The sequence below is a fragment of the Tyto alba genome, unplaced genomic scaffold (assembly GCF_018691265.1).
Source record: "Tyto alba isolate M040663 unplaced genomic scaffold, T.alba_DEE_v4.0 Super-Scaffold_7, whole genome shotgun sequence".
NCBI classification, from domain to species: domain Eukaryota; kingdom Metazoa; phylum Chordata; class Aves; order Strigiformes; family Tytonidae; genus Tyto; species Tyto alba.
The window spans coordinates 8,356,594-8,381,631 of record NW_024881328.1 but is presented as its reverse complement, the minus strand read 5'-3'; the positions used below and the strand labels follow the sequence as shown (position 1 = coordinate 8,381,631).

The 25,038-nt window shown below is 41.2% G+C and overlaps 1 protein-coding gene across 3 annotated transcripts in view; it reads right to left on the bottom strand.

Moving 5' to 3' along the window:
- Positions 1-2,883: 2,883 nt before the first annotated feature.
- Positions 2,884-25,038, bottom strand: part of TMEM163 (transmembrane protein 163) — a 103,524-nt gene continuing 81,369 nt past the window's right edge. For 2 of the 3 annotated variants that reach the window (XM_042784328.1, XM_042784327.1), the window contains 4 exons: positions 24,424-24,520; positions 10,094-10,205; positions 5,463-5,604; positions 2,884-4,061 (listed from right to left, as the gene is read on the bottom strand). In XM_042784328.1, coding sequence (XP_042640262.1) covers positions 4,001-4,061; positions 5,463-5,604; positions 10,094-10,205; positions 24,424-24,520 — 412 coding nt within the window. In that variant the 3' untranslated portion in view covers positions 2,884-4,000. The remainder of the gene's footprint in view (positions 4,062-5,462; positions 5,605-10,093; positions 10,206-24,423; positions 24,521-25,038) is intronic. The other variant, XR_006164572.1, reaches the window with a different exon arrangement.

Below are 25,038 nucleotides of genomic sequence, written 5' to 3'. Positions count from 1 at the left end.
CCTCCCAGTCGGCCGATCGCACCCAACGGGCAACGTGCAAGATCCGGTCAGTGCCGCCTCAGATACCGCCCTTGCGGCTGCAAGGAAAACGTCAGCTCCCAAACGTGGGAGGAACGGGAGAGGGAAATATCCCCGGGGTTGGCTGCGATTTGATTTAGTTGTGCTGGCCAGTTGCGTAACCCGGCCCCAGGTGCCAGGCCGCAGGAATGTGGTTTTGTGGGCTACCGCTGCGCAGTTACCGGTCCTCGAGAAACAGCCACGGGCTCCCTGCTGTGCTTTGTCACAGCACCGCTTGCTGGCAGCGCACCTGGCACAGCCCAGCAGCTGACACTGGAGAGTAGTGGTGAGAAATCACAGGTGCTGCGAGCACAGCAAAACCCCTTACGTGCAAACTCTGGACAAAGGAGCTACACAAGTCCCTGCGCCCTGGGGACACTCTCTGCTCAAGCAGCTTCAGCCTTCCCTTCTCTCTGTTGCTGCTATCACAGCCCTCTATTTAGTACTTCATCCTCCAAAAGAAAATGGGTAGTGAAGACACTTCTGGAGTATAAATTTGACTGTCTAGGAAAAATTCTCTGCCAGGCTGGGAACAAACATTCCCGCTTTGTGTATTATAAAGGCTTAGTATTTGTCTCGTGACCCAGCACCTCCGGGAGCAGGCCCACAAAAAAGGATACCAGAAGTGTCTGCACTTTTTCCCAGGCAGCTGGGATTGCAGCAGTGCAGTGGTTTTATTAGCAGTGAGGAACGCTGCGGTACCTTCCCAGATGCAGGTACACCTAGAGCTGAATTTGCCCAGGACTGAGGAGCTTCTTGTCTGGAGTCTTTGCCTCAGGTACATTTCTGGAACATCATTTTCAGCAAGGAGCTTCTTTTGAGGCTCCATTTTTCCACCACTGGTTGGACAATGCTTGTATATGGCTTACTTACTATTGCTAGGAGTGAAATAGGACTAGATCAGCAGGGGATGTTAGTCTGGCCATTTCTTGAAGACAATCTGGCTTCAAAAAATTCTGGCTGTTAGCTAGAAGTGGAACATTATCATTTTCCATTATTAAAATACACCTCATGCCTACCTGGTGCATGCAGGGCATGGCTTGGGATTCAAGACTGCAGCTGCTGTAATCCTTACTGGGAGAGTTTCTGATAGCTTCCTTCTCTGCTGAACACTATGGCCAAATTCAAAGCATTGTAGTCGCTTTCAGGGATTAATTTGCAATCCTGAATTTGGCCAGACTGTAATAAGTGTCAACCCGCAGTCTCTGTGCTGGCCAGTGCTGATCCTTCTCTGAACACCGAAGCTCCTTCCCTGGGTCCTGTGCACAACAAAGAGGATTTGGCAGTGCTGACAAGTTTCTGTGGCTTGTGATCACCACGCAAAATATTACGTTGGCCAGTGCCAAGTTTCAGGTGATTAGTTCGAGTGCTTTTGAGCTATTTCAGTTTTTGAGAAGTCTTCCTTCACTTAGCTCAGCTGGAAGCACACTTGTTATAATTAGAAAAATCAACTGGCACAGACATTTAATAAAGAAAACGAATATAGAAACTGTTACCTTTGAGGGTGGCTGGCTAGAGCAGAGTGTCCCAGTAAACTGGATGAGCAGTTATTTTCTCTTCTATTGTCATACACTATACAAAGTCTCCCTGATGCTAGCTGGCTTTATCAGCATGTATTTGCTTTCATTTCTTAGAACCATTACTGTCTAGTTTTTTTCCTTTTAAGTATACAAGTATTTCAGTTCCTGTATTTACCTGCTAAGATCAGAAATGCTTTGAAGCACCTGTGGTAACTGAGAAGTTTCTACAATTGGTTTCAATTAATCTGATAAGAAAAAGTACGATTAACTTGTTTAACCACCTCTCCTTTTCAAAGGCTGCACAGCTGGAGTCTGTACTTAGAAACACCCTCTAAGAGCATTCCGGAGTTCCAGAAAGTGTGAAACTCCATTTACTCAGTGTTTAACCTTGCTTCATGCACGAACACATCTGCCTAGTCCTGTGCTCCTATTTACACTCAGCACTTTAATAACAGAATTATTTAATGTTTGAGCTGGATGTTGGTTTGAATGTCCTACACACTTCCAATGGTTGAGGGCGTCTGCACTGCAAAGGTTACAGCAGGAGTGAAGTACCTTGCCACAACCAATTACAGCTCCTTGCTCACCTGCTGAAGCAGTTGGCGCTGGCCTCTGCCACAAACCGGCCGCTGGAGCGCGTGGCCCAGCGGAGCAGCACTTCTAGCAGCTCCCCAGTGGCACTGTAACAACTAGCACTGGGAGGGGAGAAGTGACAAAAGCCCCTGGAGAGGCAGAAGAGGGTAAGCAGTGATCACAAAACTAACAAAACCATGAAATATCTAATACAGCTAGGTTCGGGCTCTGGTTCTATGATTCTGATGCTGAAGATGCCTGACAGAAGCTAGAATGTTCTGTTTCAAGCAGAACTGAGTGTCACCTTTCCAATATTGTGCACCTCATGTGGGTGCTGTCACGTCAGTGAAACCTTCAGGTGGTCTCTTCCTACACGTATCATTTGGAGTTGGCTTTTGCTAAAGATCCTTAAGGATCTGGCTGAGAACCTGCTAAAAGACATATATGATGGGAAACAGAGTTTTAGCATCTCGTGGCACCAGTAAAAAAATCAGTGTCCCTACTGTACATCAATCACCAAACAGTCTCATTGTACCTCTACTCTAGTTCATGTAGTCTAACGTTGCATAGCTAGAAATGGGCATTTCTAGCTTCTTGGCTACTTACCGTGCTCCTATTTCAAACTGGACAGTGGACTGTCTATTTTTTATCCACCTGTCATAAATAAAATCAACAATACTGGTTCTGTGTTGTGAAAACCAACCTGGAATATAAAAAATAAAGAGAAAATGGATATAGCCAGAGAATCCAGTTTAATAGGCTGCTATACAGGAAGACTTTGTCCTATGATACATTCTGGAAATAGTTTTCAAATGTTACTTACAGATACTGTATAAAATAGATACCAGTTTTATTCATTATACATCAAGATCCTTTGATAATTTAACCTGCTATTAAGTAATATATAAGATGTGTGATGGAAGGTGAGCAACACTTTACAGGACAATCTAAATCTAATAAATAGATCTGTATCTCACCACCAGATCGAGCCACTGCTGTGCCGTCGTCAGACTACAGAGCAACCACAAAGTCACACACGCTGGTACATCTGCACACAGTATCACAGAAGATGAGAATCCCCTTCCTCAAGCAGCTCTTCTCTTCCTTGCACGACTTTCTGGCTTTGGTCTGTACAGTAATACTGTGTGTGCTTGTTTGGTCCATGCAAAGCTATGAACAGTGTCTCATTAAGAAAAAATAGAATTTAAATTGAAGAGGTATAATTTCAGTTAATTTAGGATTAAAATGAAGTATCTCTCTGATCACAGCAAGGTCTGGTTTTTACCTGCTCTTTCTATGCCTCTATTTGAATGGGGGGGAGAAGAAGTAGCTACTCAAGTGTTTTAAGCAACACAGCTCTTGGTGTCCAGACTCTACATAGGATACTCTGTTAGCTGATGAGGGTAGCAAGGATTGCACTTCTGTTACAGCACGTGTTTGGGAAAATACAGGCTGGGGAAAAAAAAGAAAAAAAAGACCAAGATCTGAAACTGGCACTTCTTTACCCACAGGCTTATCACACCATTAAGAACACTTTCACTCTGGAATATACGACATGGCAGCTGGGTTAAAACTGCAAATTGCATGTTTTCTATTGTCACAGGAATCAATAGCATACTTGAAAAAAAAAAACAAAAACAAAAAAAAAAACCAAAATGCTGCTGTTTCGCTGAATTGCAAGCAGTGTGCACACATGCCAGTTTTACAGAGAGATTTCCCATTAAAACAAACTTCAACAAAAACAGACCACGGGAAACAGACTGCATATTTAGTAAAATACCATTGGCACCACTTGCCAAAATGTACGATGCTGTAGTTTTACAGTCCTGACAGAGGAGAGGGTGTGATCTTCACTCAAACATTTCATAATGGCGCGTTTGCCTTACGCGGGGCACCATATCGATAAGCAACCTGCAGAGGGAAGCACAGGAGTGTTGATGCAGAGACATGGGAGAGTCCTGGGACTGGGCTGTTCTACTTGTAAATACTGATTTATTTCATAAATCAAAAAGAACTCGCATGTAGTAACAGCCTTATCTCGCTTTCTCCTGATCAAAATTAATTCCACCCCACAATTAATTCTGTTCAAAAGGGAGCATAAAACAAACTGTGTGGAGAGGGGCTCTCCTTTAGGAAGCCTGGATGTCCAACCGCACTGAGAAACTGAAATGCACGGCTGCCCTTGCGTTTGGCTGGAGAAGCCATGGAGGGATTAACGGGAAAGGGACCGTTGTAGCAACCTGTTTCACACCAGGCTGCTGCTGGAAGAAGGTACTGAACAGTAGAGGAGAACTGCAGTAGTTTCACAAACCGTAAAATCAGGCAGTTGCCAAAACAGAATTTATTCTTCATTAGCCTCCATTGTGTCTTGGCGACACACCGGCTGAGCGCACTGCCGGGCAGGCTGATGGCACGTATGTAGCATGACATTTCTGATGCTGTTTGGTAAGTTTAAGTAAGTATCTTTGCACAGATTTACCTCTACAGGTTTTCAGAACAGATAGTTTTACAGTGGAAATAGTGAATGTAGTTATTTTTCCAAGAATGGTATTCCTCATTAAAGTGTTAATTTAATTTTCCAAGTTAAAAAAAAACCCCACACAGCTTCCAGATGATGGCTTACTGCAGCCTGGCCAAGGTCTGCTTCTCAACAGGCACGATTCCAGTTAACTCAGATGCTACATCTGCCCCTTTCTCTTATGGTAAAAAGTAGAATAAAATGCAAAACTCTTAGATTCCATGCAGCCCAGGGAAACTGTGGCAGCGATAAAGCACATGGCAGAGCTTCATTTGATTTTATTCTATTTCGGGTATCATGAATCAAGAAAGCGTCTTAAAATTCATTAGAAACACCTTTTGAAACATGACTGACTAACCATCAGTTCAGAAGTTGCTATAGGGTAGGGCTAGGATGGAAATCATTATTCAAGGTTATTTTTTAAACTCTGGCATCTTACCTTTAACCTATACTTTCTCTGCCATAAAAGCAGCATGGAATTATTTTTATCCAGGATCTGTGGTTATTTTTCAGATATTTCAAAGCCTGCATTTCCAAATTCAGGTATACAAAAGTCTTCTAAAAATCATTCCAATTTCTTTTAAAATCCTGACTTCTTTCCAACTGATGTGAGACATACATAAGCTCTTATCCCTTTCCACACACTCTGCTTCAGTATTGGCAGCTAGTCTAATAAATACCTGTGACTGATTTTACTGGAGTTATGTAAGCCTTTAAGAGCTGTGGCTTATTGCATTAAACAGACAGCCCATCTGCTGTACATACCGAAATACCTGCTAGCAGGAGGTACTCACTTGATTCCGTAGGCAAATATTGTAAGTCCAATTAAAACTCCTATACTGCCATCCAGAAACCAGACAGAAGAATTGTGTTTAAAAACTTCTGCGCTAAGAAGGATGGAAAATCCCATTATTCCACCTACAAGAGAGTTGAAACCTAGAAGGGGGAAAAAAATAATGAAAGAAAGAACCAAATCTCAAGGGATTTGCTTTAACCTTCTCGCCCAAGAAGAGACAATCTGCAGGGAGACAAGGGGTGTTAGACCACCGCCAGCGGAGAGGAGCCCTTGGGAGACGTCACGCAGCGGCCCCCGGGCGCTCCCGCCGGGCACCAGGGAGGAGGCAGTGCAGTTTGGTCAGGCAGCTAGCCAGGTCTTTGCCACGCTTCTTTTCAACAAATCAAACACAGAACATTTGGTGTCTGACCAGTGTCTTGTAAAACCTCTGCCAGTTGTCATGTCTGATATAAATACGTTTACATTAATTTCCCTGTACTGTGTGTCTTGGTCAGTCCCAATTTTTTCAGTCTCTGTTTAGTTCCAAATCCCAACTCTAGCTGCTGTTTAGTTCACAGGGCTTTCACCTCTTGATGCTATTTCCAAAAAGCAATATTCCTTCAAAATACTGGACCTGCTGGGCACTGACTCTGACAGTCAAGCACTTTTCTCCCTTGGAGCTTATCACCATGACTGAAGTATCTCTGAGCTGTCAAAGCGTGGCTGGCCAGCTGCAGCCCGGAGCAGGACTGCTGTAGCCCAGTTCCCATTCCAGGAACCTCTTCATAACGTATGTACCTCTGCAGCACCGGCCGAGATCACCGGTTAGAAATCCAAAGGCCGCTTTGTAAGGTACCCAAAGGCTCTCACTTTCTCTGAGAAGGAGGAAACTGGGGTCCAGTATACCCAAGGAGCTCATGAAAAGGAAAATAATTTTACACAGTAACATTTCAAATACCTTCTCTTGAAGCTTTTCACCCCGTTCCATACATTTATTTACGTGTACTTGGCACTATAGCTTAGAGCTGCATACACTGCTGAATGCATTAGGGAAGACATACAGGATAATCCAAGGAGTACTTGTCATTTATGCCTTAGACATATCACAGGCTCTTCCCATCAATTATTCACAATTTTTATGAACATCCTTTTAGATTCCTCTTTCTCTTTGTCTCCAACATTGTCCCTTCAAAATTCTCCCAGAGCTTTTCAAATAATTAATGCCATTTTTCCTTCAACTCATGTTTGATTGGTTACCGTTCTGGTGTTTTAAAGTCATTCCTTGTGTTCATTTTGTTTCCCCAAAATTTCCCCTTTCTGATTTTTTTTTTCCTCAGTAACCCAAAAGACATCACTGTTGTTCTACCAAAAAAAAAGTCACTGATAAGCATTCGTTTGGTGGATACATATACTATTTAACCTAGTTAACAAATGAAAAACTGAACTTGAAATATTCTGTATTGCTTGGTGAGTCAACTCCCGTCAGGTGCTGCTCACAGTACTTCGCCAGGTTTTTTCCAACTCCCCACAACTGCCAACAACCACGTATCTGACATTTATTCCTGAATGTCTCCTTTGATCCAGACCTCTCACATCCAGTCCTTACCTAAATCACGTTAAATCTTTCTGAAAGCTGAAGCTAAAAATTGACCTTTCCTAGGTACCCCTACAGCTGAAATACTTGCATTTTGATTAAGATTCACCAGATCCCTGGTAATAGGTACTTAAATGCAAAGGAAACCCTGGCACGGAAAAGCACGTGTTACTTGGCAAGTCTGTGGCAGAACGAGGCATACAAAGGCTTCAGGCCTCCAGCCCTGCAAAGAAAAGGTGTTTGGGGTTTTTTTGGACTGTGGCAGTGAATTCTCCCATTGGTATCGCAGGCGTTGCATGTAAATGCCTGATTATTGAATTAACTATACCAGTATAGCTAAAGCAATATAGACAAAATTACTCTGTCAATGCTCTAGCTTAGAAGAATCCTGATCCTTTTTTTATTCTCAGGCAATATAACTTATATTGCTAATGTATGTCAATTAAATATATTGTGTATGTGTGTGTATATATAAAAAGAACATTAAGTATAAATTAATTAACTATAAATCTAAACCAGTGTTACTTCCCCTGCTCCAGCTTAAGTCAGAATCCATCGGCACAACGCGCAAAAGGCAGGAACTATACATTTTCTTGCCGTTATTGTCTGATGGTTCCAAATGATCTGAAAGCTGCTTACAAAGGAAATTGTTTTCTCTTCCTGACTGTCATTCAGTCAAACCTTTCTTTGCTGGTGTGGCAGGAAATCATGTAATGGCTGCAGGTGTGAATCCAGATACCACATGCATAAGGCTAGCACAGGAAAAAACAGGTGGAGGAATCTGGGAAGAAAACAGGTATCTAAAACCTACGGGAAGGTTGGATGACATCATCTAACTGTCACAAATCTGCATTTGTCCTCTGAGATGTTACAAAATTCAAGATAGGAAACGGCTCTGTTTATTATCCAAAAGGGCAGGAGCTTTTTCTATAAACAATTCGTACAAATAACATTATGCCTTATTAGGATTCACACATTTAGGCTTCAAAGAGATATTGTTGTCAAGCCCTACTCTAAAACAAAATTATTCTTTAAAAAAACATTAATAGAGGTTGACATGTATGAGAGAGAATTTGCTGCTTTGAAAATCAACCTATTTTTCAGAAAGAAAAATGTATGCTCTTGTTACTCGAACGGTTTGTTGGTCTACAGCCAGTGATCGCAGGAGGTAAATTAGCAGGAAACAGAAAACACTAAAAAAAGATATGCAAGGGAGGGCTAAATCTGTCTCAGCTGCTGAATCACACTGTCTCCTCCTGATTGTTAATAAATCAAGTATATATGTAAATATATCTTGTGAAAGAAGATATTTAACCACACACGGTAAGATCAGCCTCCTACATTTTCTAAAGTAGTTCTAAAGGAGAGAAAAGAGAGATAAAAACCAGACTGAAGTAATTGTATAGTTTATTCCCTAATTTTTGTAATCAAAGAACGAGCACTCTCCAGCTCAGAAGCAATATAATTAGCACGAGGATGTAATTATGGGGAAAGAGATTTCTGTGTCATACAGGAGACCAGTTCAGAGCTATTCAGGAATTTTTCAGCTAATATTTTGTCTGAAAAAAACTGCTCTGTTTCAAAACCAAGCTACATTTTTTTAAAGGGAGGGTTAATCCCTTGCCTGCCTAGACACAGTTCTGAAATGGTCGACACGGCCCACTTACTCTCTGACAGCAAAGGAAGTCAGACTCACTGGTCTGTAGTTCCCAGAACCCTTTCCAGAATCCTTTTTGCAGGGTGGAGATCTTTTTGTTTCAAAATGTCTAGAGTGGCAGAGCCCACAGTAAATAAGATCACTGAACAGCATGGTCTGTTGGGAGAGAATCACAAAGGCAGAGAGGCAGTAGCTTAGTTGTAACCCCCGCACTGCTGTTTTGATTTTTTGATTCCTTGCTTATTTTGTGTTTAAAATATAAATACTCATGAAGTATTTAGATAAGTGGGATGATACAAAATATAAATATTCATAATATGTGTTATCACACATCACCAAAAATATTTTGAGTATGTTTAAATTACTTAAAATAAAGCAATTGTATGTATCCCTAGAGTAAGGTGAAAACTGAATTTCCTTAAAGCAAAACCTTTAGGTGAGTAAAATAATTTATGTACCACAAGCCATGAATCATTAACACCCTACCGTGTATGTACAGAGTATTTCAAACTGTCCTGTGCTTGCAGATACAAGCTGGTAGAGAACTGTAGGGCTCTGTGAAATCTTCACCATCACTGTGGCCTCACTTGTTTGCAGAGTAGATCCCCAAGGCTTCCTGGAGATTCACAAGCTTGAGCCTTGTCAGTAAGAGGCGTGTCTGGACCGACTCTTAACACATGCCTTTAAACATACCTTTAAACCCAGGAACAGTCAGGCACTACAGACCTGAGCCAACAGAGTAGTGGCAGTGAGGTCTTCTGAGGATACAGTGGGCGAGATTCACCTTGTGCCAAGCTCCAGCGGGGCCAGAGGAGGGCAGGGCAGGAGGCAGGCAAAGCCTTTGTTTTACACATGCGATGCTCCCCCAGCTCTACTGAGTGGCAGGAAAAGCAATATGGTGGCAAATTACACCTGCAGGGAGGATGTATGAGTGATGGGAGAGATTCCTGCTCAAGGCAGGGAGGCGTTTTCTGCTACAGACTTGCTTCGTTTTAACTGTAGAGATTGAATTGTTTACCAGGCATAGGCAGGGAGGATAGATGTGACTTAGCCAAAGCTATATAAAGTGGTGTCATATCCCCCCCCCGTAGTGTTACCTCTGACTGACACACACCTAATTTATTATATGTTCTACCTCAAATTCTCTATTAGTGCTTACCATCCACACGTTAACTGTTGGACTTCCACCAGACATACCCATTTCAGCTGAGATATCTATGCAAGAGGCTAGTGGTACCACAGACTGTGCTAGGGTTTGGGGATTTTCTTCCATTTCCCAGTAGCCACCTTATTTCAATGCTCTTTCACAGGTGCCCTCATGCAGGGGTCACTCATGTCCTCCATGTCTACAACATTCCCTGGAAGAATATAAACGCAGCAGGAACAACTTCACACTCACCATCAGTTATCAGTGCTCTGCTTGTAAGGATCTTTCCCAGCATAAATTTGATTACTGCCAAGACAGTGCAAAGGATTCCACTTAAAACGGAGACACTATACAGAAAATCATCCTGAAAGAAAAGATGTCAGACATTAATACATCTTCTGGTCATACCCCAGATACTAAATGACAAGTAGTACTAGTTATTGTGCACCTATTTGTGCCACTGAAGTATACAACCTGAGAAGATTTCCTGAGTTACAACTTTCACAGCAGCTGGTGCTTATTTTGCTTCTGCTGCTGTCTGTAATTGCTTTTGCAAACGTAATTAATGACATCTCCAAGCAACAAATTTTGAATTGACCCAAACTCCTCAGAGTCAGGAGGTTATATACCTGCAGGGCTGACTGCAGACTGCCTAGTAATCCAGTGCCTAACGCAATCAGTAATGAAGTCCCCACACACAGGATAAAGGCTTGAGAGTAGAATCCCACTTACCAGACCTTTGTTGATTTTTGATGTGAGAAATAACCATTTAATATTGTTTCTGATTGTTGTTTGCTTTGGTTTTGTTTGGTTTCCTTCTTCTTAAGGTAAAGTTTGGTCCAAGCTACATCGATATGAGTTTTGATACTGATGTACAAAGTCAGGTTTAGCTCTTAGAAAACAAATTTTCCACGGACTTTCATTCCACAGCTACAAAAATACCGACATTGCTTAATCTGGATGTGTAACACGGGCTCCGTAGGCGCCCTCAACAGAAAGCTGCGTGTCTATGTAGAGCAAATAAGAGTAACTAATTGTTGTTTAAGACACATTCTCTAATAGGTCATCTGGAGGCACCTACCTCTTTCTGCTGACTATTTTGTGTTTGGCTGGGGTGGGAGGAAACACTCCTGGGCGCTGACACCCCGGCAATTGCAATGAAGTGCCAGCAGGGAGATTCCTTCTCCCCACTGGGGTACGTCAGCCCACGGGCTATGCAGAAAAACCCAAGCGAGCTCTTAGCGTGCTTGCCTGCCATCTAACCACAGAGCTTTGAAATAGATTGAGTTATTATTCTTAATAGAAGCTTTAAGTTAAGCTGTCACAACATCAGTACAAATAAAGGCAATAGCAAGAATATTTCTTTATATATATTTTTTTATCTGCAGGTCTAAGTGGGCCAGTGCTATTGGGACCCTGTTACTGATTCAAACGCACTGGCAAAAATCCCTATTGACAGTAAACTCTGTCATGAGGCTTCACCATCAGCTCCATCCATTTTCATTATTTTAGCAGCAATTCAAAACCTAAAGAAATCAAAAAATGGTTTTGAAAGCTGCTTAGGAAGATACCAGAAATTAGATGAGTGGTATAATGTACTCACATCCCGAAAAAAAATCATTTGATGTATTTTTATACAATTTTTTCATGTCATAATTTTCAAAGTCTACTTCATTCACTCTCACTCAAGGCTCATCCTCTCTAGTCCTGGTACAATATTGAATATTAAGACAAAATGCACTGAAGGAAAGAGAGTAAAAGAGAAGCAGTGAGAACACAGAACTCAAGCACTGGGTAAAGTCAGGATAAAAAGCATTTGTAAAATTAGTCTAACAAAGCAACAGTAAAATACTCAGGCAATTTTGGAGTGCTAGGGAAGGACTAAGAAAGGACTGGAAATATTTGCTTGCTGTCAGCCTAGCAAGGGAAGTCGGGAGCTTTCAGAAGATCTGAAATGACAACAAGGTTCCAAAGGTCTGGATAAGCTTTGCAAAAAACACTTGAAATTTGAGTTATCAAATTCATGCCTCTAAGTTCTGTGCACCTTTCTCAAAAATGTCTATTTACCGTGCCCAAAATCTTAATTTTGATAGCCTGACAAATTCTGACTGGTCTTGAGATTTTAATCCAATCTCATCTAATGTGTTATTAGATATTTTACCTAACATTTAATATACAGCGCACGTATAAGACTTCAGAATAATCTGAAGCAGAAAGATGTGCTCCATCCACGTAGTCACCTCCACCCCAACCTGCCGAGTTAGCAGCCCGAGTGCCATTCCCACACTACCACGCAGAGTGGGAGCTTCCCACAGACGCGCGAGTTTGGTTTTTACTTCAGTCGCTCGCAACACGAAGCGCGGCAAGCAAACCTGCTTGTGGTGCTCTGGGGAGCGTGAAGGCCCCTCGCGCTCAGCGGTGAGCGACGACAGGGGCACTGCAAAGGGCCGTGCAGCCTCGGCGAGCCCCAGCGCCCCGGGGCAGCGCGCCTCGGGCCGGGGTCAGGGGGGCCATCGGCACTGCAGCGCGGTGTTTCTCTTGCGTCTCTCACCTGCCGATGCTCAATCACTACAGGAGAGCTCTTCTTTCGTCCTCACCACCCCCCTCAGACTCTCCAAAAATGTCCTGATGGCTCCCAGGCGTCCCTACCTCGTCTTCACCTTCCTCCTCAGCAAAGCGCAAACTCTGCCATTAGCACAGAGCTCAACGTTGTGGAGTCAGTGGAGGTGACCGCATAAATAACTTTGCTATCAAAAGTTGTGTTACTGTCAGTCTTGGGCTGACAAAATGCAGTTTTCCCATACCTATGAAATTCTTGGGGTTGGACCTGCAAACAATTACAAATTCATATAGTTTAGAAAAAGCTATGAATCCCAATACAAAAGATTTTGAAAATTATTGATACAGATGTTCAAAAGTCCAATTATTAATTCAGAATCTTGAAAATATTATGCCTTATTCCCTGTGTTATAGTGCAAGGTTTCATCCTCTCCATGGCACGTTATTTTGAGCTGGTTTGGTTTTTTCTTGTCATGGCAGGTACTGTAGATTTTTGGGGTAAATTAAGCTTTTTTTCCCTGTGTGTGTCACTAGACTCACAATATGCGGAAATGTATCTTGCCATTTGTTCTAGCTGTATGGTTGTGATCAAATTAGTCTAGCCTCTTTACTGGAATCCAAGAAGGACTTGAATATGATACAGATTTCTGAATCAACTCATAAAGTGAATTAATGAACAGGCTTTTTATAGAGGATTTATGAACTGGAAATTCTTCATAAGCTTGGTGGGTTTTTTTCATTGAATCACTGAAGACAATCTCATTTTGTTCCTAATATTAATCCAATAGCCACTGATGATGCAGGAGTCCTGAAAAATCGAAGCTCCTGTGTTGTCGCAGTTGACACAGAAAGGGAAGAAACTAAAAAACCCTCCGCTTGATGCAAACGCCTCGGTAGTTTCTTGCTTTGGACTGTGCCAAACAGATTTTCAGAAGACGATATTCCTTTTTTTCAGCTGTAAACCCCTAAATCTAATTAACACCTAAAATCACCACCTCCAGCTGCGTGCAGCTTTTCGCAGCAGCCACGGGGAGGCGGCAGATACCGCAGTAACTGAGCGCACAGGGCATGAAGACAAAGCCGAAGAGAAAAAAATCTTTTAAATTCACCTTCCTCAGTACTTTGCCATGGTTTCTGGGTGTCCAGGCACCCAAGAGCCGGAAGAAGAAGACTGAGGCTGCTTTGCTACTAACGATGAGGTTTTACAGATGTAAGAGATCAGCTCAGTGCACGTGGCAAAGCCCAGCAGCACGGCCAGCCCCTGCGGCACTTCGCCCGAGCAGGTGAGATGGTAACAGGAGAGAAATGGCTCAAAACGCTGCCTCGGTGCTCCTCTGCTGCAGTGATCAGTGGCTGGAACCAGTTTAGGGCAGCGGCTGGCAGCACTGGTACGCTAGGAGCCAGGACATCCATGGTAGGAAGCACCTGCTAAGAAGGATTCGACAAATTACCTTGGGGAGGGCTGCCGTGGGGCAAGCACCTGGGCTGGGGCTGGGGCCTGGTGGGGGCCAAGGGGACACACGGCTCGCTCACGCACTTTGCTGCAGTGCTACGGGCTCCCAAGAGTTAAACACGTCATACTGTGGCTGTGAAATGATTCCCATTAAACTAACTCATCCTTTGGAGAAATGAAGAAAAGAGAAGCCATAATGGAGATCTAAATTAATAAAATAAGCCTGGCCATCTGGCACCATCTCCCTCCGGATCCTCCCGCAGCCCTGCCCTCTCGGTACCCCTTGCCTTCCCATCTGACAGTCATTAAGAGCACGAAGCACATCTAGCCAGACTCAGGGTACACATCCTCGGTGTTATTTTAATTAAAGCAGCAGCAAATTGTGACAGATGATAAAAATTTAAATCCTGATCATTTCCATACGATAAAGGCTTCTCAGCACAGTAAATAAAAGCTCTTTCCGTTTCCATTTCTTTTCATCATATTCCCTCATTACTACTATACTGTACATGAGAACTTAATTAAAGGACACATATATCTTATTAGATAGCTTCATGTATAAAACAGCACTGTACGTAAAGCAAGGTGCCCATCCTGGACTGCCATCTCATTACACAGCACACTAATAGCTGCAACATCTCTATTTAAGATTTATGCACGATTTTATACTGTGGCAGTTTCCCAAAAGAAAGCTTTCCTAGGATGCTCATTTTTTGGTCCTACAAAAGGAATAACAGCGGTCAGAAGGCAGCTTTCCTCCACTTTATCCAAACGCATTGCTCCTACCAGTGCAGCTGAGAAGAGGGGTCTTCAAAAATGTGACACCAGTTCTGTCCCCGCTTTCTAGGATTTCACCAAAAGCAGGAGTAATCTTATCGCTTAAGGAAAATTTGTTGATGATGATGTTGTGACTTTGATCTCTTTCTGAAACAATTGTAGAAACTAAAAAAAAAGACACAGGGGATGCTTCAGAGCTTGGCTTATTAGGTGGAGATTTTGGCTGATTTGTGCTTCTAATCATTTCCTAGAACGCACCTCACTAATTCTGGCCCTAAAACTTTGCCCTGATATCATATATTATTTCCAACTCCTCACTGCCCCCTCTCCTTTAATTACAGTCTTTTCACTTCCACTTTTGGGATGTAAAAATGTTCTCATTTCACCTGAAGCGTACAGCGTTAAGTACCATTCATCGGTATGAGAGGAAGGAGGCATGTTAGAGGTGTTCCTCCCCAGTTGTCACAACACATACAATATTATGATTAAAATCAATGTACAATGCTTCTTTCTGGCCCTCCTTGGTAGCTCATTCAAGTGCAACCTCAAAACAAATTTCTCCTGCCCCATAACAGCTGCACGTTTCTTTCCACTCTTCTGCCCTCCTTTTAGCTTCCTCTGTGAACCGGCCAAAGGCCGAACCACCTCCCCACTCCCCCAGGAGCTGGGAATTGCTGGTACCACCTCTTCCATGCTACTTTTCCCCTTCCAGTGCAGCCGGCGTCTCGTGGTGTTGCACCTCTTCTCTGTCGAGCCTTGCTCATCTTGGCTGCAGAGGTAGGGACGTGTTTCTGGAACGCTACAGATGTTGCTGACAGAAGCAATGTCGTGGCTAGCCCGAACTGAGCTGAGTTGGTGGTGTTAAATATTCGTTTTGCCCATCTCTGCAATTCACCAGCTGTCTCACAGGTCCTGACGATGACCCTTCTTCAGTCTGGAAGGCGGGTCACCATCCTCCCCAGTGCCCATCAGGGTCTGCTTACCACCCTGCTGCCCATCCCCACCTCCACACACTTTCCACTGTCTCCCACCCCGCCAGATCCCACAGCAGCTCTCACGTCATCTGGGCCCACTGCCTGACGCATCCCTAAAAGCCACTCGGTGTAACACGTTACTTAACCAACAAGGACTGCTTTTCCCCCTCTCCTCCTGAAGGATTCTCTTTACATAGATAGTAATGGAGATGTTCCTAATACAAATACTTGAAAAAAAAAAAAAAAAGTCTCTATCACAGTCTCTCTGAAGCAATATATGGTTTATGTAATCCGTCTAGAGGGAGCTTCTGGGAAGCCGGAGGGTCTCTCTCATCAGCCAACTTCAAAAGGGACGAGAGTTTTAATTGCACTTCACTGTCAGAAAACAAACTGACAGCCCAGTGTCTGACTCAAGTAGGAGACTGTCTCTTCACATGGAGATATAAAGATCTATTATTAGTACCAAAAAAAAAAAAATCTTAGGCATGTTTAAAATTGTATCTTTGGTGCTGAAGTGCTGTGCCAAAGCAATTCCACAGCACAGAACACTTCTTCAAGAAACAAAGACAGGGTGTGCCGAATGCCACGGAGGGGGATACCAGGGCTGGGAACTGAGGGGCTGTGCACTCCAGAGAGCTGTCTTAGGTGACCTCAGGACTCCTGCAAAGGGTCTCCTTGAAACTCTGAAATCACTCGTGCTTCCCATTTTCCCAGAATTCATCTACATTGTTTTAGCATCAAACAGCTCTAAAGCATTATTTATAATGGTATTTGTCTACCCTTGGAAGTGTCTCTCTAGTGAGCCTGCCATTTCCCCAGTCACCAGGGGACTGAGACCAGCAATACATTTCACATAACCTGCCAAGTGGCTACCAGTTGCCAACTTTCATTTCTTATCACCTGAACAAACAGTGAACAGTAGTTGATACGTTTCTCCTTACCCTGGCTTACTAGCTAGCTCAGGTATCCGTAACATTCTCACCAGCCTGTAAGAAGTACGTGTATTTTAGGGTTAAATTAACTGTTTAAGGCCAAACACCAAACCACACGTAATAGTTAACAATTATAAAACAGGATTCTAATGCATAATCAATCTATATGGTACTTTGATTTGAAATGGTAAGTAATAAAATTTATATATATATATATATATATGAGAGATTAGAAATGTATAGGTAAGTATGTATGAGGACATACATTATGTGTATATAATCACAAGTACTATTTGATATATGGCTATTGACTTATAATTCAACTGTTGACATTGTTAAATATATTTATGATGTATTTGTTATAAATGATTAAATTAGAAAATAAATTAGAACTCATAAAGCTACACTGTGCCACCCCTAGCTTCCCATTTCAATTGTAATCAATAGTATATGATAGAATTACACGGGGCCTAATCTTTCAAGTGATTTCATTTATAAAAGCATTGGAGACGCCACATAGATGTGCTGCATGTCTTCTATACACAAACTGATTACATTTTTCCTTCTTTGTTCTGCAGGAAATGTCAGAAATATAGCATGATGCTTGCTTACTCTTGCAAAAAAGTGTCCTTTGCCATACTAATGAGGACAAATGCCAAACTGCATTGACATTACATGTGTTATACTATTACCTAGGGAAATGCAAGCAGTAACTGAATAGTAAATGGATATTGATTTACAACCCCAGGTGAAATTAAAACAGTCATTCTCAGTGTGGCTGGGTTGGGCTTTTTTATCCTTCTTTAATAAACGAGAATAGTTTCTCAAATTCTTTGTGGCAACAGTTAAAATAAAATACACTATTTACACTTAAAATTGTATTTATACTATCCAAGAATATACAATAATTGACATGAAGAAGGTAAAGAGGCAAATGAAAAAGGCTTTTTATCAGGGAGATGGCAAGCATTAACATCAGCAAATGCAAAACAATGCTCGAAACCTATGCTTCATTTGAGTTTTAAACTCCTTTCTCAATATATTAACAAAACTTTTTAAAAAATCACTAAAATTTACACATAAATCCAACAACGATGGCATTAACAATATGCAATATCACTATTCCTCCTTATTTGTAATGAAACGTAACCAAATCCTCAGGGTCAGTACTGGCTGTAGATATAGCACTCTGAAACATCAATAAAGGAATGGTAATTCCTTTTCCTAGTGGGAATTATCTTATTATGGCTAACATAGGTTGGAGAACAAATGCTGCAAGTAACAATAGGGGAAATATTCTGAATCTCGTAGCTCAGGGAAAAATACCATAGTAAAGTGATTCTGGTTTAGGTTCAGTACATAACACTGTAGAAAAAAACCCCTTACCTTACATGATCTGAGAAGTATTCATTTAAAATTAAGTGGAAGGGCAAATAGAATGAAGGTTTTATAATCCAAACATCAAATACTGATTAGCTTTGTAAGTCAGATGTATTGAACAACAGCTAAAATTATCAGAAATCTTAATTCCAAACACCCCAGAAAGAAGAGCAGCTGGCCTACTTCTTCTAACACTTCCAGCAAGCGCATTAGGAACAAAGAAAAAGAGGAGAGAGGGGAGGGGAAAAGAAAAAAAAAAACAGAGAGAAAAAGATCTCATCAGTGAAAAAGTATTTCCTTAGGGGTCAACAATATGAACCTGAAATAATAACTGCGGCATGCCATGCTGAAGCAGACCCTCAAAGAATAAAGATTCGCAGCAATATAAGAAATTCACAGCTATATAAAAAACAGAACACAGAAAGAAGTGGAATTTGTAGCTGTAAGGTTCCCACACATTAATGACACATCTTTCTCTCCTGTAAAAAAAATTGTTTTCTTTGGATTTTGTGATCTTTCCATATTTTTTCAAGTTTTTCAGGTGTACAACAGTATGTTCACAGATACTCCTCACTGCAAACATATGCCTAGTGTTTGGGCAGACCCACTGTACAGCACAGGCACAGAAAGTCTAAGTCAGTGCTACTTAAAAATTCTGGGAAGGGCTGGGGGCACTGTAGGGGTCCTATACAGCACATTTACACCTATTTTTTATAGGAAATCTTACTCAAATATCTAAGCACCATAGCTATATTATAAGAATAGGAGAGAAACAGTAAGATTGCCTTCAAAACCAACACGTTCCAAGAGGATTGGAAAATGTCATCACATCTCTAAATTCATAAAGTAAGAAAGCTTTAATTAAAAGTATTTTCAGGCAAATGAGAATGGAGGTCACAGCTTGATAAAGACAGTGACTTGCGTGTATGTGTTGATGCACAAAGAAACTGCATCTACATACACACCCCCACACAAATTTGCCTCCAAAGGAAAATGAAGCATCTCTGCAAATTCAAGGTAAGGTTACATGACAGACAGATCCTCTCTTGAAGGGGCATGAAAGCTTTATTCTCATCATTTACTCCTCTGTCCAAAAATCAGAGACCTGCAATACATCTTCTGATGCTCACTAAAAGTAATGTCCAAAGCTTAAAAAATGTTTGAGAAAAAAAATCCATTTTTCCATGTGCACTTCTCACTGCACATATTCAATACCAGTGGTTTCCAGACATTTTTCAGTTGCAACATTTCTCCTACATCTACCTTATCACCAATCCTGTAATTCAGGACTTAAATAATTTTAAAACACAATAAGCAATACAAATCCATGGATCAGTTGTTGGAAAACACTGCTCTACATCACAAATACTGAAAACACTAGCACAAAGGATTGCATTTTGAACCCTGAGGATTAATATGTATCTCAATTACTTGAAAAGAAACTTTTCCCCATGATAGTAAGAAGTCTATAATTAACACAAATACAGAATTATATACTAAGTGTATAATTAATTCATTTGCCAACTCTCCTGACACAGAGTGTCATTTTTCAGGGCAGGCTTCTTTTTTTATATTGTAATTAAAATAAAGTACCATGCACATGGAAAACCCTAAGTTTACCTAACAGTGACAATTTCTGAGCTTATTGTTAACTGCAGGGGATGGAATCTACAGTTAAAAGTTCCGTGAAAATATCGGTTCAGTGCTCAGGAGTAATTTGCAAAAGTGAACTTATTGTATAAATCCCTGGTGACCCCTGTACCTTGAATTCTGTTGGCTCTTCAGGCTTCCTCATCTAAAAATGGAGATGAAACTAAAAAGAAAGGTATGTAGAAAGTCAGTGATGACCCAAGGTGGGCCTTTAGCCCGACCTAGTACAGCAACGGTTGCTGTTGCATATAGAAAACACACACACTACCAGGAGTCAAGATTCCAGATATAAACTTATTCGACTTACCCATATTTTAAACCAATTAATCTACCTAGTTATTCCTATCCTGCCTTATAGGCTATTTCAAAGTTAATTACAGTCCTTGGCATATCAAGCAAGGGAACCAAAAGGAGAAATACACCATTTCTGTGTTTCTCAAGGTTTTGAAGCATTCAAAAGAATTACAAAAAACATTGCCTGCGCTGAAAGCATGTGTAGTGACATATACTACCTATTATTTATTTTTACTTAACACAGAGAAAGAGGTAAAACAAACAAAAAGCTGAAAAGAAAGGCAGAAGCAGTATTAAGGAATGCAGAAAGTCGGGAGCTCTAATTGTCCTCTTCTCTATGCCAGTGCAGCTCGGGAGTGCTGCCATTCAGTGTTTCTACAAAATTAGATTCAGCATGGAATAAAAGACAATTCAAATAGGTGACTGAAACATGCCTGACTGAGCTAAATCTGAGCTCCTGTCCTGTAAATTAAGTAGCTTCTCTCTGCAGTCTAACAAGAAACTGTGGAAATTTAAGCCCCTTACAGGACAGAGTAGTCAAGCTGGAAGTGCCATTAACACATCAACATGTCATTTCCTTTTCGTTCTCCAAATCCTGGTGAGGATTGTCAGACCACTTCAAGGACAACAGAATCTCTACATTACAGATCTCATAAATTCCTTCCAAGGAAATCCTTTTCTTGCTACATTCATACTAAGAACTGACAGACACCTAATCGATGTATCTATATGCAACAAGAAATACAATGAACTTTGTAATATTGATCCAGAATTTTTCACAAGTGACTGACTATGCTTTTACGATTTTAATCATAGCACCTTACAATTAGCAAGCAGATACTTAATTGCTTGATCCGTTTCATTTCTTAAATTAAACTTGTCCATATTATACTATTTTCTCCCAAACTTATGCAAATTAAAATGAAGTCAGAGAAATTATAACTGCTCCCAATTTTCAACTCCGACAAAGTCACTGAAGTTTACTACAAATTAAGATGTAAAAAGAGACTTCATAGTTCTGAGAACAATGCAGTCAGTAATGTTGCTCTGCACTAACATTACATTAATCTTGAATCCCCCATGAACAGTAGAGCAATGTATTCCAAGCCGTTTCTGTCTTCAGGATTGACAATACTCGCTTTGTGTTCAGCATCTGAACACCAAGAGCAACACTTTCAAGTTGGGTTTTAGCTACATAATCTCCCCTAAAATCGAAGTCACACATCTAAAATTTCATAAGATACGTTTGAAAAGTACCCACATCTTCAATGACCTTTGCTTCAAGAAAGACTAATAAAGATGTAAACGGTACCAAAAAAAATCATGCAGCTATGACTCATATGTGAAACTTATGTTGAAGCATACATCCTCTTAATCTAGTGCAGAGCTCTTCACCCTACTTTTATACCAGTTTGGGACACCAGTGGAGTTACACTACCTCTCCTTGGTCTTAATGTTCTGTTCTTGCTCACACCACAAGGGTATTTCCCTGGCATCAGAGTAGCATCATAATATGAAATTCCAGTAATAGAGAAATATTTCAGGTCACTACTTCGATGCAGAACTGGCTACTTCACTGCTATGCAAAAAGCCAATAGCAGAAAATGCTGTTCTAGTATTTTTCCATATATGTCCATACCTATAGCTAAATTGCATGGTAAGAAACTACTGAAATTACCATCATTAGCAGTTAGTTCATTGGTGGTCCAAGAAGTAGAAGACAGCACCCTGGATAAAAGAGTATAGGCAGGAACTTCTCCCCCTTACTGCTTTAATTTAAGCAGATTTCCACTCATCTAAGATGCTAATGATATCACCTGGGCAGCTGCAGATTAGATGGGAACATACTCAATCAGCAAAGACCCGAACAACTGGGAAGAATGACTATTTCTGCTGAGACACAGAGCAGCTAAGGGAGCATTACGCAAAGAGAAAATCAGCATCAGATTCAGGCACATCTGGAGGAACTGAAGAGGTTTCTATTAAACAACTTCCTTTTCCCCAACTATTTTTAATGTAGCAACTCCTAGGCATAATACCTCACTTGCCATGACTTGCCGCAGTAACGCTGTTCTCTCGGTCCTCCCATTGTTCAGTGTTATTCTTAGTTTACACAGAGATATTTCACCTGTCACACAACCCTCACTGAATCAGTTTCCCACAGTGAGATGTACTGAAAGACTTTGAAATGAGAATCCTTGCCATGTCATTTAAGAGACACAGAACAGAAGTACCATCGTATTTCATCCCTTGTTCTAACCTACTTTCCAGGCAGAATTGCAAGGTATGAAAATCCTTTACGTGTGTACATACAGCTTTTACCCTGCCACTAGTCAGTCACAGTCTGTGCCCTGCCAGATACATCTTTCAAACTGTTGATAGTACTGGAGTGCCTAAATGATCAAGAACAGTCAGCCCAATGTCACAGGAACAAAATTATCTATTTATCCTGATACTGTGTCAAATGTAAGCAGCATCCACCCTAACTTTTGCCTACTTGACACAGTTTTAGCACACCAAAGTCTGAATCCAAGGCAGTCTGTGACAAAAGGGATCTATACAAATTATTCTTACAGGACACTTGAAATGTAATGGGACCTTCTCTTTCTGTCACTGTGATTTTGTTTCTTTTTCCTGCTGTAAATGCATTTCAAAAATTAAACGTTAGGAAGTACAACATGTCTGAAAGTCATAAATAACTTTGATGCTACAAATAGAAGACATTTATCACCATGTAAGAAATAAAGCCCTCACCTGTAGACAGTACCTGTAATGAAGGAAGAGTGAGATATGACACACCTCAAACTTCTGTTCCTACTGCTGAAATTATTAGGGCATTTGCCCACAATGAATTAGACTGAGACATCCAAATTGATCTGATCTACACTAGCATAAATTCACCAAATGGGTGTTTTAATTATTATTGCAGCCTCTCTTCTTACTTAACTTCTGCTTCACAGAGTCAAGACTATGTATTTTTTTTTTCTCACTAAATAGGGAATCAAACTGTAGCCAGATGCACTGTTTGGGTACAGCCAAGTTAATAGGTTGCCCTTTAGCTGGCCATCACTGTAGGGTCTCCCCTCACCCTTATCAGGATCTTCTTCAGCCTTACTGGCACAATGGCATCCATGTTCACTACCTAACCCAGTTCTGTCAAAATGTTTTGGTTGAATTAAACAACTGACTATTAAAAGCATTTAAGTTAACCTAGATCAATTTGACAGAACCAGGATGGTGAACAACTACATGTGCAGTTATACTAGCAGAGCTGAGGAGGCAGTAAATTATGAATACTGGAAAAGAGGAAAAGCAGAATGCAAAGAGAACATGAATCACCTGTGGTCTAACAATGCACCTGGCTGCAATTCAGTAATGCACTAGTTCATGGGCTTTTGCCATGCTACTCATCTTTGCCCAAATTTCACTAAACTACTGAAAACAAGTTTCTGTAGTTGCCCAGCTTCTCGAAAGCTTCCATGAGAGTTCAGGACCCAGCAGGTCATCTGCACTGCTAATAGTGGGTAAAAAGTTGAAATTCCATTTTGGCTTTTTTTTCCAGCTCTGCCTCCATCCCCTGGTTGAAAGTGAGTTTAGGTTTCTCTCTCTAGTGATGTGTTGAGAACAGTACTTGGCAGGGTGAAGCCCCGATGCAAAAGTCTGCACGCATTTACAAATGGAACAAACTTCATGAAGGCTGAATACGAAAGGCCCAAGTCAGGTTGTATATACAATAACTGAAATGAAGCCTCATTTTGTTTGAGCACAGTAGGAGGAATCTTCTGGGAATGGAACCATTGCCAAATGGCTCTCCCAGTGAGTAGCTGGTTTGGATGAATAGAGATCAGGGAAGTTAAAACCCAGTACTGAAAGGAAGCAAGCAGGACAGGACAGAGCAGAGCTGAGAGAAAGGCTGCTGGGAGAGCTGCTCTATAGGCCATGTAGGGGCTGGCCTTCATAACCAAAAGAAAGCAGAGAGCAGGAGAAAAGCCCTTTGTGATGCTCTGTGGTGAGCCAGTCAAAAAGCCAGCTCTTTCACCCAGCATGCTCCCCTCACCTGTTTCATTCCTGCTACTCGTGCATGGCTCTGGAATTGGAGGCAAGAGCTGGAAAACAAAAAAATACAATCCAAAAATATATTTTTTCCACATGAAAAATAAAATACTGAAGCCATTGGAGTAGTAAACTGTGGAAACATTCTCCTCATAAAATTCTACTCCTTTCTTTATGCCCAGAGAGACCTCCTTCCTATAAGTGAACTCCTGCAGACTTGTATAAAAGCTTTAAGGCATTATTCTGAGAAAGATTTGGCCCACAAAGGTAATCATGGAAAAGAGGAGATGGGGTCAAGCCTACAAAAACCCATAAAGACAAGACTCCATCATATAAGGACAAAATACTGCTTGAAGACTAGGACTGGTATGTGCAGCCAGGTGGGAAATGCACCTGCTACACCTTCACCGAGTTCAACAGGGTTTGTTGAAAGGAGACACTGGCCTTTCTCAGTCTCCCTGGCAGTGTAGGGAGTAAAGAAAACATTTTAAAGAACAGCAATGACCTTACCACTTCTGGAAGCACCTTCTTCGCAAGATCATGGATGGCTTTAATCACAATACATATAGATGACAGGAGGAATATGACACCCAAGATAACACAAGCTCTGGGAACAAAAGAGAAAAAGAAATGTTAAGACCATATTTGGAGTTGTCAACTCTCCCACTGTTGATGGATAACACACAACAGAACATTAATAATAAAAAATCTTAAGGAGCTAGAAACCTGAATGAAAGAAGAAAATGAAATGTCCAAGGTTCCTTTCCAGTTCTTAAAACCTAGATTATACGTGAGAAGACAGAGCAGACCGTATGATGTTTCAGAGTGAGAGAGAAAGATATGTCTTTCCTGCTCCTGATTTATCCTAGAGTCCTCTTGAGTTTTCTTTCTCTTTCTTTGGCTATGATCTTGCATTAGAAATAATCAAGAGAACTTCATTCTCTTTACCAAACCAGGACAGATGTTTGGTAAATCTGGTCAGTAATGTAACAGAGCATGAAACAGGTGCTGTGCAGAATTAGACTCTCTATTCCTGCTTTTCAGAACTCAGAACCCAGTCTTATAAAAAGAAAACAAATGGGTTACTAAAGAGAGGATAAAGTAACAGAGAATAATCAGTAGAGA